This window comes from Chondrus crispus, genomic scaffold, assembly GCF_000350225.1.
Source record: "Chondrus crispus Stackhouse genomic scaffold, scaffold_176, whole genome shotgun sequence".
NCBI classification, from domain to species: domain Eukaryota; phylum Rhodophyta; class Florideophyceae; order Gigartinales; family Gigartinaceae; genus Chondrus; species Chondrus crispus.
In genome coordinates, this window is record NW_005179050.1 from 128,124 (window position 1) to 140,230 (window position 12,107).

A 12,107-nucleotide genomic window follows, 5' to 3' on the forward strand; every position below is an offset into this window, starting at 1 on the left:
GGTTCTACGCCTCGACGCCCCGGAGCGGTACTGGGTGACGATCCAGTACCGACGGGCGGAGGCGGAGCCGGCTCGTGAGCGTGCTACGCGCGTCCTCAACCCGCGCGCGGTGCGACGCCTAGGTAAAACGGACGGAAGGACCTAAAAGAAAGCGGGCGGACCAAGGTGGAGGATCCTTGACAAGTCTGTGCTTGTCGTCCTCCACCGCCGGCGGTTCGCTCATATTTAATATACAGAGTAACCTATCATAGCATTACAGTTGTGCCGGTCGGCCTGCACTGTAGCGCTGTCAGCCGTCGAGGCTGGCAGCACACGTGTCGTACACGTGTGCGCGCGCGCCCCCCGTACACGTGGGTTACATGTGTGCGCGCGCGCACCGAAGTACTGTAGAGCTCGGGCTCTACAGTTACAAATCTAATCTAAATCTAATACGAGGAGGGGGATATGCTACACGTGTGTATTACTTCAGACGTGGACCTAAGTTCGGGACTTGGGGGCTCGGACACGTACGCGGCGTTGAGGATCACATCATCGTTATCTCCTCATCTGAAAAACATCAAGGTAAGCCAATTAGGGCTGCCCTCGAAGATGTGCGCCTCGCTCCAGATTCTTCCCTACTCCGAGAAATAGATGAGATCAACTTCGTATTCCCAAGGTCGTATTCTATTCTGGACGAAGATGATTTGGAAGATGACCGGATCCACGGTGAACGTTTGCCGTCAATATTCCTAGAAGTCGACACTGTCGACTTCTTTCCGAGTCAGCATGTTCAAAAAGGCCCTTCCTCGGACATGACCGCCGCTACAAAGATCCCAGAAGCTAGTCCCCCACCGGTAGGTGACAATGAAGATTCCAGTTCACATGAGAACCTTCCCAGTGATTTTTTGGCATCGACAGGAGATGTCGCGGCTATCTTTGATCGAGAGCCTTCCCTTTGGGTGCAACATCCATCCACATCGGCTCTGCTCTCCGGCGAGAGACAAAAGAGAGTGGATCTGCCACACGTAGATATCGGCACTAAGCTGATGTCGCTTCTCTCCGACTCCAGTTCCAGAGCAACAAATGACCTCAACGCAAGTCGTCGCGACCCTCGCCCAGACAAGGACATTGGTTCTGTTCCTGTCGTAGCCGCTCTTAATCTTCCGCATGCCTTGGAGTCATTACAGCAGATGATCCTGAAAGAAATAAAAGGGGTTATAGGAGACAAAACCGCTTCCGAGTCTTCTCTCCAGTTCGTTCCAAAGTGGGCCCTAGAGAAGTCTATGGACAAAGAAAGGGCTGTATATAAGGAAAGCGTGAAGGAAATTGACATTCGATCTCTCCCACCTTCATCCAACGTCATATCGTCCCACCACTTCTTCCAGGTCAAGCACGATGGTGAAGAGGACAAGTTCAAGCTGAAGTGTGGCCTTGTTCCACACGGCAATCAAGATAAAGAGAAGGACTCGATCCGATCCGGTTCGGCTACCGCACAATTCCCAATCATCCGCATCGTCTTGTCCGTAGCTGCCACCCTTGGTCTTGTTCTGGCATCTATCGAAATCAAAGGCGCCTACTTGCAAGGTGGTGAGCTTCCGCGGGACATCTACATGCGTCCACCTAAGGGCTGGGCTTCGCATTCTCGCATGGTCTGGAAACTATTGAAGCCAGCCTACGGTCTGGTTGAACCGGCCGTTTCTGGCAGCTGGTCGTTGAGGAATGGATGACGCAGCAAGGAATCGTAGAAGTGTACGGTCTCCAACAGCTCTTCGTGCTGCGAGATCCACAAGGACACCTGCTCTTGGCAATTGCAAAAGTCGTGGATGACTTCTTGATCGCAGGGACTTGCTCTGCAATCGAAACGTTCCGCAGAGACATCTCTAACCGATTTGAAGTCGGGCGCTTCCTCATAAACCGCGACTTGATTTTCAACCGCTTACGCATCTACCAGGACCCCGACTTCACTGTTCACGTTGACATGCAAGAGTACATGAGTGGCATTATCCCTCTCAAACTCTCTCGTCACCGCCGCAAGCAGCGCGAGCAGCCATGCACCAAGGCTGAGGTTACTTCGTTCCTCGGCCTTACCGGTTCGTTGAACTACCTTGGGCATGGCATCTTGCCTCAAGCTGCATTTGCCGCAAGTCACTTCCAACAGATGGTCGGACGCCTCACTGTTGCTGACTTATATACTGCTAACAAGGCCCTCAGTGAAATTAAGAACCTTACCCCCCGGCTCCAGTACCGCTTCTCCGACAAACTGGAAAATCCATCTTATCTGGGGTTCTCCGACGCCACTCAAGGAAAGACAGCGTACGGGCGGACAGGCTACCTTTCTGGAGTTTTCCTACCTGCGGGGGGTGCTGGTATCTACCACGTTCTTGACTGGCTTAGCTGTAAGCAGAATCGAGTCTCATTCTCATCCATCGGTGCAGAAATTCTTGCAGCTGCCACTTCATCAGATCGCAGATCGCTCATGGCAGAGCAGCTTCAAGTCCTACATCAGTCAGACACATGCCTTCCCTACGTACATACCGTAGATTCTCATGGCTTGTACTCAACAGTAACGACGTTGCATGAAGGACAAGATTATCGCCTCCGTCCAACCGTGTGCAGAATGAGGGACTCCTATGAAACTGGAGAAATCTCAGTAATGCAATGGATCCCTGGTAAGGAAAACCTCCCAGACGCCCTTACGAAGAGAAACATTGTCATGTACAAGACACTAACTAAATGAAGTACTGGTGTCGGGAATCCTTACTGCTTCCATCGTGCAAGGGGCCCAACGGACGAAGCATGGAGATGAACGGAGACGAGTTCGCTTTGATCACTAAAGCCCCCTTTTACTCCTCCTTTTCGTCTATGACAACTCTCCTCGTCTTCCTGCGCTGGCGAGCAACCTCCTAGTGTTTCTCAGTACGCTTCTTTTCCCTCACCAGCTTCTGTTTCTCTTTGGACATCTTCCTCGATGGCCTCTTCTTTTTTCCTACCTTCTGGCGCGACACACGCTTCAATTCTGCAAATCCTGCGAATGTGACCCCATCTCCAACGCAAATACTGAAGACCCCATCTCGCATCATCAATCCCTTCGTTTCTGCGCAGTCCAAAACTTCCTTTCTCTCCACATCGACAACCACAACATGGTTGACCATCTGCCCATATTCATCTACCCCTTTGATGCTCGCTAAGAACACTCTACTCTTCTGCTGAAAGGACATGTTCCAGATGCCGCCTGGCTCTTTAGCCAGGCGGCATCTGGAACATGTCCAGCGGCACTTTTAGTATTGTGAAGTGCATACCGCCCTATCACCTTCTCTATCCAAGTACCGGACATCGCAAGGCTGTCACAGGGCACGGGACCCTCGGACAAGACCTCCTTAGCTGCAAGAGGCCCGTCTAGGGCAGACAGCGCATTACCAATTCCCGCTCGCAAGCAGTTACCCGTGGGAGAATAGCAAGCCACGTCGACGGAGGGTATGGAAAAGGAGGAAGCGCGTGTGGAGCTCGGTCTCAGCCCAGGACAAGCAAGCCTCTTGTACCTGTCCATGTTTTTGCAGCACCATTCGTCCAGCTGCAACATAGCTTTCAGCTGCTGCTCCGGTCCACATCGCAAAATCATCATCGGCTCCTTCTCCGTTGATCCCTCTCGTAGCTCCACGTCAGAGCATATAGGACTCCCAGGTGCGTCCATTGTCCCACCGCACTCAGCTTTCAAGGTATAGAAATCGACCATCCAAAAGCTACTAGCGCCTCCAGATGACAGATTGAAGGCGTAGTATTGGCCAGCTTTCCACCCGTGGCGCTTCCCGGACGCAAGGCTGATGCGTTTAATTTCGTAAGGTCTCTCCTCTTCTCCATCCTCTACGGACCAATCCACGTGAAGAGAACCCCAACGCGAAACCGTCTCAGCTTTCCACGACACCTTCCTGTCCCGATTGCACCACCCTCGCAGGACCTCGGACAGCCTGTCCCCGCCCGGCGCAGCGATCCCCGTGTAGTGCAATGCCCGTCTCGGGTAGGGGGTGAAAGGAACTGAAAAAGGAAAAAAATTGGATACTGTAGTCCGGGTTTGGGGGACACACGTGTGCGACGAAGCGCACGATTATTTTAGTTATTTAATTTATTTACTAATTAGATATAGAATCTAGAGCCGGGAGCTACTGTATTCGCCCCGGCGGGGCTCTATATAACTTAGCCCTTTGACCGAACAAGTCAATAAACCAACCCGAGTTGCCAGAGTCTGATATCGCCTTGGTTGAAGTCCGTCTTTTGCAAGACACTCCCTTTAACTACAGATGACTTTATCCTTTGCGCTCGGGGGTTCCCTTTTCTTTTTCCTTTATTTCCCTATCCTTTTCTATTTCTAATTCTACCTATTTTCCCTTATCTTGTGTTGGTGCCATCGGCCTCGGTTGCGACCGAACCGGTGTAGGTGTCTTTGCCATCGGGCGACACAGTTGACGTAGCGCTGCTATTGAGACCCATTTTCCGACGGATACTGTTGCAACAACGTCTCCCTCGAAGGGCTTCGTTGCGTTACAAGCCAGTGTTGGTGCCATCGGCCTCCGTTGCGACCGAACCGGTGTAGGTGTTTCGAGCCATCGGGCGGCACAGTTGACGTAGCGCTGCTACTTTCATTTCATCCCGTCGGGCTGCGTTGCGACGCCCCCGTCGAAGGCCTTGTCGCGTTACAAGGTGTCAAAGAAGCTCAACGAGCATTGGCCTTACAGCCCAATGGAACCGGGGTACCTAAGTACGCGCCCCACCCCACACTCGTCGAGCAGTTCTCTTCGCAAGTCTCTACCACATCGATACCGGGCCGGGCTATTTCTCTGTGCCCCCCCTATCAGGGATCTGAGCTACTAAGAGTCGCAAGCTCGTTTAAACGGAGAAGGGAGAGTCGGACACTCCGTAGCGCTGTGCCGTCGGCAGTTCTTCTTTTTGCTGCTGTTGTAGTTTTTGCTGGACCATCGGACCGCGGTCTCTGCCTGACAAGCGCACTGCACTACACCCCGCTCCAAAACTTGACCATTCCATAATGTCGACATCATGGTCCATCTCGACTCTAGCATTTCCACCTCTAACGGCCGACACAAACGATTCTACGCGCAGGCGCCACGCTCGCTTAAAGAGAAGCTGCCTCATACCACCCCGCCCTATTCGTACCACGGCTCAAGGAGCTCACAAATGATGTCGGCAGGCCGCGAGGTCGGTTGTGGGAATCCGTGAGTGCTCTGAGTAGTTGCGGAGCAGCAGGTCTCGATGGTTCAAAGCGGGGTCGTGTGTGGGTGCAATGGGCAGCTGAGGAGTCAGATGCGTGGTGGTTTGTAAGATGGACGAAGATAGACGCTCGAGAGTGTGTGCGTACACTGCAAATGGACAAGGTGCGGCAAAGCGCAATAACTCAACGATATGTGATGTGGGAGTTTAAATGCACAAACGAGCCGAGAGGGAAATGGTTGCGAGGTCGTCGTTGACAACACCGACACTAGCGGGTCATGGTTCGAATCGAGATTGAACACCGGACCACTGTCTTTGGTCGCCACGCAACGGGGGGTGTATTGGATGAGCCCAAATTCACATCTATTTTAATCCAACCAAACTGTAATTTTAGGGTTGCTGCCGGCGGTCGCCGGGAGATTACCGAGCGGCGGCCGAGGGAATAAACACCGGGGGACTCGCGCGACGAAGAAGGGATCCCCGGGGGTAACAACTTGAGTACCGGAACACTTCGCCGGCTGCCCACTTCTCTTTCCCTCACACGAGGACCACTGCCCCTCTCGATCGCCTTGCTCGCTCCCGCTGCTACTGCGCCGTCGCCGTCCTGCACCGAGCATCTTCGTCCCCTGGCGCTCGGCTCCCTCCGTCACCGCGCCGCCTAGGCACGGCTACCAAACTAACCTCTCCCGTCCTTCCAACCCGTGTCTGCCACACGCTTTTCAACATATTTTTTCTCGACTTGTACTTGCTCAAAAAGAAGGAAAAAGATACTCTCGCCACCTCAGTTGACTTCTTTGTTGCGGAAGGGTGCAGTTAGGTGAGATCTGCACGTTTTTTCCAGCCGTTTTTAGAATGCCTGAAAAAGAAGCCTTTTTGACCAACCTCAAAACGTCATGTGTTGATATCTTCGAAACCAAAATGCATGTTTAAAGTGTCAACCGGGTATTTTGAAACTCCATTAGATTCTTTGTCTTTCTGTATATTCACAACTGCTGTTCCAATGTTTTTCAAGATGTTATTGCCGAGGGCATGAAAACATGCAAATTTTATTTCTTTTCAACTTCGATGTCCATGGTTTCTAAAAATTTCTGAAGATGGAACCATAGAACGCACTCAAGGCCGCTAAAGAAGATCTGCTTGCCGTAAGCCGACTTTTTCTTTTGAACACCTTTATGTGCACCAATGAGTTGGTTTTTGGCTAGAATTAATGATAGGGTGCTTTACCTGTGGTGATGGCCTTCTAGTTACAAAAAAACAGAAGTGAAATGCGGGGTGGGTTGTCTAGAAAAAGTGAAATTAACTTTTGACCTCTTAGAGCATCTCCATCGCTGCAGCTAAATCTATTCCAATTAGAACGCGTGTCAGTTTTCTAGCTGGTCACTGTCTTTGGGCACCCCATGTTCCAAATTGTTTGCAATGCGCTATGCCGAATGCGCTGCTCGTCTCCATCGCGCGCACTCGTTAACCCGCAGGACGACATGGACTCTCTGGACGACTTTGGCGCCCTAAAACCGATGGCGCCGCTGGAGGCGGTCGAAGGCAGCGCGGCTGCGCAGGGGAATGACGAGTGCGACATTGAGAACTTCCTTACAGACGATGACGAGGATGACGTGATTTCGGATGCCTTTTGAGGACCAGCTGTTCTGTTTTTCGCGCCCACATGTAGTTGCTAGCTGGCTTCCCGCCACCCCAGGTGTTTCTACTGTGAGATTTAATCAGAATTAATGGTCGCGCGCCCTAATCAGCTTGTGACGAGCTCGTGGCAATCATCGCTTTGGGATATATCTCGTTGCAAATCGGCCTGATTTGCCACGAGAAAAACTCCAAACGCCGATTTAAAATTCGATTTACGATGCAATTTGCGTTCTTGTGTCGCGGTGGAGACCAAACTTTACCCTGATTTGGTAAATATCATATTTGGACCGAATTTGCTGCCGCGGTGGAGATGCTCTTATTATGAGGCCTAACCGTCCGATAAATACTAGAGAGAGCAAGGGGAAATCTTCCGGTCACGCACTGAACGAATGCACCACTTTACAGCTTTTCCCTGGATGCAACACGAAAATGACAGCCTCGATCGACCTCTTCTGTGCCGCGATCCGAAGCGCAAAGGGATATCATGAAACGATTCCCAAAAGAGACATGCCTCAAGCTTTGAAAATACTTGTGCGTCTCTTGTAAATGGTATATGTAAGAGGCATGTTTGCGATGAGTCTATCTTTGGATAGAAGAGAATGCTACCCATGTTGACGTTAGTTCTCCCTCTCCGCCCGATTTGCAACAATTTGCACGTGAGCAATGAGATGTGAAAAGACCTGCGCAGAATCCGCACCCTCCACGCATATCACGCATCCCGCTAGGCAAGCCTTTTGGCAATCTCTAAAGTGATAAGAACATGTGCGCATCGTCGCACTGAATACGATGAGTTATGAGATCAGCGATGCGCAAAAACAACAGCTCGACTGCGATGCCGTGCACACATGCCGTTCCCGGATCCATGAAAACAGGTCATGCCTTCAATTTAAAGTACGATACAGACACTCGAGCACCAACTCAGTACATGTACGACATGCCATGTCATATCTGATAAGAAGAAATCTGCGCGCAAGTAGCGAGGAGGCATTGAAAGGACGATAAGTTTCCGCAGCAACGAAGCGAAAACGCGTGGCTAGAAAGAAATTTGAACCAGGACGAGATATGCGCAAGTCTGGTAGAATCATGATTCATCCATTGAGACTGTGGGAATCACGTCTTTACCTTTTGTTGGCTGTTCATAAGATGATTCTATTGGAGCTGGGGTACTCGCCAGGTCTGCAACAGATCTGTCTAGAGCGGCAAGCTTGTCTTGCATCACGTCAACTACGGCACAAAGGAAAAACAATATTAGTCCCACAAGCGCTGCGTGCCACGACTACGCAGTTAGGACGCGAGGCAGCTTACTTTTTGCAAATATTGTTTCCGAGAATGACTTGAAAGAAGTTGTCATTTCGGTCAGCAGAGTTTGCACGTCTGCCTGGATTTGCTCGTGTGCGTCCTCGACAGCGGATGATGCGTCCGAGCGTGAGCGCGGCGAAGTGGCGGCGATTGGCAGGGACTTGGGCGAGCTTGTTGCCATGTTGAGAAGGAATTAAGAACGTTCTCTGGCTGCCGTTGCTTGCGTTGTCGCTGACCGACACAACAAAGGCGACAGCGTGTGGAGAGTTGCCCTCGACGGTGTACGTTTGTGGGGTGTGTCAATGTCCGTTGCAACACCACCTTTGCAGGCCGGCAGGGACAAGGACCAGCAATGCGAGGCTGGGTCAGGACGCTACTGTAGAATTCGTTCAAATTTGAAGTTTCAGAGACAAAATTCGAATTTTGGCGAGCTGTTTGCTGGATTTAATGGAACGTTGAAGAATCAGTTGGGCGCCACGTGTAATTCCCGACTGTAAGTGTTTTACAGGGAGGGGGACTCCCATTACTGCCACTTTTACTAATGCCACCCTCCCATTAATGCCGGCCAGACGCACGAACACGAAAAGTACCGCGTGTCACACGGGTCCGGGTGTTATGCTGCAGTGCGTCCGCCGCGTGTGAGAACATGTGAAAGCGGCTTCTAGAGGCCCGATCTTATTCACCGAACAGCGATCACAGACCTTAGCAGATCTTAACTACAACGCAATCAAGTGATGAAGATGGGAGCGCAGAGGACGCGAGAGAGAGAAGGACTGTAACCTCTGTCGTTGAGATCGCGGAATTGTTTGGAGAGCTGAAAGTTTTGGCGACTGAATGTCAAGTTTCAGACGTTCTATCGTATCTGAGGTGGGCAAAGCGCGCGTTTCTCACTGCAAAACACGACAGAGACCCAACGCGGAGCAAGCAGACGTTAATTATCGGTAATTAACGTCTGCCTGCTCCGGCCGAGTGCATGAAAATATATGTGGCGACGTCACCTACTAATGCCGTCTCCCAATAGTGCCATTCTTGGGGTCTCGCACAGGGGCGGCACTAATGGGTAGGGTCCCCTGTGCAAGGCGTCAATTGCCGACACGAGGACACCTGCGCCCCATGAGGTCCTCGTTTCGCCTTTCCAATCATGACCGCCTACTCTGTTTTTAAACATGAAAGGCATATGCTGACCTCGGCATCCTGCTTCTCCATAATGTGGAGAAGCAGGATATATTCAATGTTATTGAAAACCATACCCTGACCTTGGTATCCTGCTTCGCTGTAGCCAGTTCGTTTTCCAATTTGATCCTCATTGGTCTTGAGAAGAAGAACTGAGCTGTTTTATGTCGGACCTTCAGACAACCAGACCTGAAGTTAGGAAAGACCAAGTCTCCGTCGCTTCTCCAACACCAATATCGGCGGAGTCGTAATCGCAAAATGGTTCCCTGATGTGCCTGGTGCCACGGACTGCCTTTTCCACAGCGCAGGTACCCTGAAAACTGCAGCAAATGCAGTTTCGTGAATACACGTGCCCAGTACCCGCACGAGCACAATCCCGCCCTCCTAATTGTGACACTGGCTATTTCGCGCTGAGGATAGCAGACCTTTATGACCACTTTGGCAACTTGACGTCCTTTTCGGGGAAGTGTGTCCTACTGGACTCTGAATAAGCGACAAGTCATGACCGTGACTCTACGACGTGTCTGCTCTTAAGCTCCGTGGTTCGAACGATACAAGCAGAATCCACAATGCCTCATGACCTAACCAGCTCGTATATAAATACAACCGGTCAACAGTTACGCGATTACTGGAAATTTTTCAAACCCAAACTTGCTTCGGAGCATGGCCGGCAAACTGCAACTGCCGGGCTTCATGCCCGTGGGGCTACAGCATTGACAATCTGCCCATAAGCCCCGTGGTTCGAACGATACCAGCAGAATCCACAATCCCTCATGACCTTCCCCGCTCGTATATAAATACCTGAGGACTCTTTCCACATGCACCAAGCTCACATGGACCGGCTGCGTAGAGGCAGGCTCTCCACTTGGATGGAAGTGGGCCATCACCGATTTTTTGTCGCTAGGGCGTGCAAATCTTCTTTCACGAGGGGTGATGATATGCATTTACCAGAGCAGTAAGTCGCATACATCCAGATGCAAACAACCGATCAACAATTGCGCGATTACAGGAAATTTTCCAAACCCAAACTTGCGTGGGACCAATGGCCTGCAAACTACGACTGCCGGGCGTCATGCCCGTGAGGCTACAGCATTGACAAACCGACGCACAGTTCGGCATGTAGCAATGCATATGCTGTAGGGGGTTTTGCTTCAGATGAGTACAACTTGCTAACCGTTACAACGGCTGAGCTTGCAACGACACACATGTTGTGAGATTTGTGCTTCCGACGAAAAGCAATGAGTCTCGACTGCTTCGCGCAATTGGCCAAACATGGGACCGATTGCCATCAGTGCAGCGCCAGCGAACCGTTCACCGATTCAAGTCTGCATCGTCGTGCCTTCCAGCGGCGCTCGCTTCGCACCACAAGCATCACGTCGGAGACAAATCGGGTATGCAGCCTTGGACTGTAAACGAAGTCTGCGCTTCTCTACGAAGTCCTGAGCCCACCGAATGTCACTACTCTGGCCTAGCCAGCCCGTGCTCCGACAGGTTCCGGAGGAGCTTGTTATACCCGCCCGCAAAACACAAAGGAAAACCCTACATCCGTATGACGCTTGCCCCAGCGCCCATCACACAAACTTTACCACAACAACAACCTTTACTCGAACCAAAGAACCAACAGAAGCATGACGAAATTCACAAACGCACCAATCCAACAGTCACTCACAGCCCATTGCCCATGGAGAGCCGCATGGGACGATTGTTCAAGGGAACGTTGTGAAGAGACTTGATAGCCTCCTCAGCATCCGCACGATGCTGAAAGACAATATCAGCGCTACCGTTTGGGTTACCCTGGCGGTCGTAGAGCAGACGCAGTTCCTTCACTGTACCAACCATGCTGAACAAATCGGCCAAACCCCTGGTCGTGACGTCGTCACTGAGATTGTCGACGTACACGACCTTGCCCGTCAGGTCATCATGGGCAGGGACTCCATTGTGTCCCGCGTTGGCATTCCTGTAATAATCCCTGTCGTACCTACTGTCCCCGTAGCCATGGGCAGCAACCATCTGGGAACCGTCATACTGGTCCCTTCCCCTTCCGTACATCCTGCGATCCTCTTCATCATCCTCGTAGTAAGGAGCACCACGCCCACTGCGCTTGTCTCCATATCTTTCCGGAGAGTAGGACGTGTCCCTTGGCCCCCTGCGATCATAATAGTTTGTCTTCCTGACGCCGCCGCCCCTAACCCCCAAGGGCCCACCTGCGACATGCTGGGGGTTAATGTCGGTTGCACCCCTCTTCGCGGGATCGCGAACTACGATCTGGCGTCCACGATAACCCGACACAATCTTGACGACGGGAGCGTCCTCGAACTCGGCGGCATCGTCCATACCCCGATATCCGCCACGCGCCGCGCCATTTCCATACGTCACCCCTACGCCAACACTGGCTCCCCGCTGGTGCCCTCCTTGGATGACTCGGGTATCACCTGTCTTGGGGTCCCGGACGACGATCGGCCGCCGCCGGTAGGCGCCGGCGGAGCCCTGGGCGGCGTAGGTGGAGGCGGGTTGCAGGACCGCCTCCTGCGCCCCTGCGTCTTGGGAGTCCTGGAGCATGGGCTCGTGGTTCATTTTGGAGAGGAGATTGAGGGGCGGGGAGGAAGAAGCGGCGTAGAAGAACGGGGGGTGCGGGTGAACGAGAAGGAGTGAGTGCGGGTGCGTGCGTACAGGTACGCGGCGAGCGTGGGGAAGGAGTGGTAAATGGTGCATTTTCGTTTTTTTTTTGTTGTTGTACAGACGGGACGGGACAAACAAGGCGCCTATGGGGGGGGGGGGGGGGGACCCCTAAAATTGAATAA

The 12,107-nt window shown here is 52.1% G+C and overlaps 2 protein-coding genes; both read right to left on the reverse strand.

Annotated features, from left to right (window-relative positions):
* Positions 1 to 7,180: 7,180 nt before the first annotated feature.
* On the reverse strand, positions 7,181 to 8,323 carry CHC_T00003158001 (hypothetical protein). XM_005714333.1 is given in 3 exon segments: positions 7,181 to 7,444; positions 7,445 to 8,058; positions 8,140 to 8,323. The coding sequence occupies 1 exon segment, from the start codon at positions 7,442 to 7,444 to the stop codon at positions 7,181 to 7,183; it is 264 nt and encodes an 87-aa protein (XP_005714390.1). The 5' UTR covers positions 7,445 to 8,058; positions 8,140 to 8,323.
* A 2,648-nt stretch (positions 8,324 to 10,971) lies between these two features.
* CHC_T00010158001 (THO complex subunit 4-like) lies at positions 10,972 to 12,018 on the reverse strand. The gene has a single exon (XM_005714334.1). The coding sequence runs from the start codon at positions 12,016 to 12,018 to the stop codon at positions 10,972 to 10,974; it is 1,047 nt and encodes a 348-aa protein (XP_005714391.1).
* Positions 12,019 to 12,107: the final 89 nt, after the last annotated feature.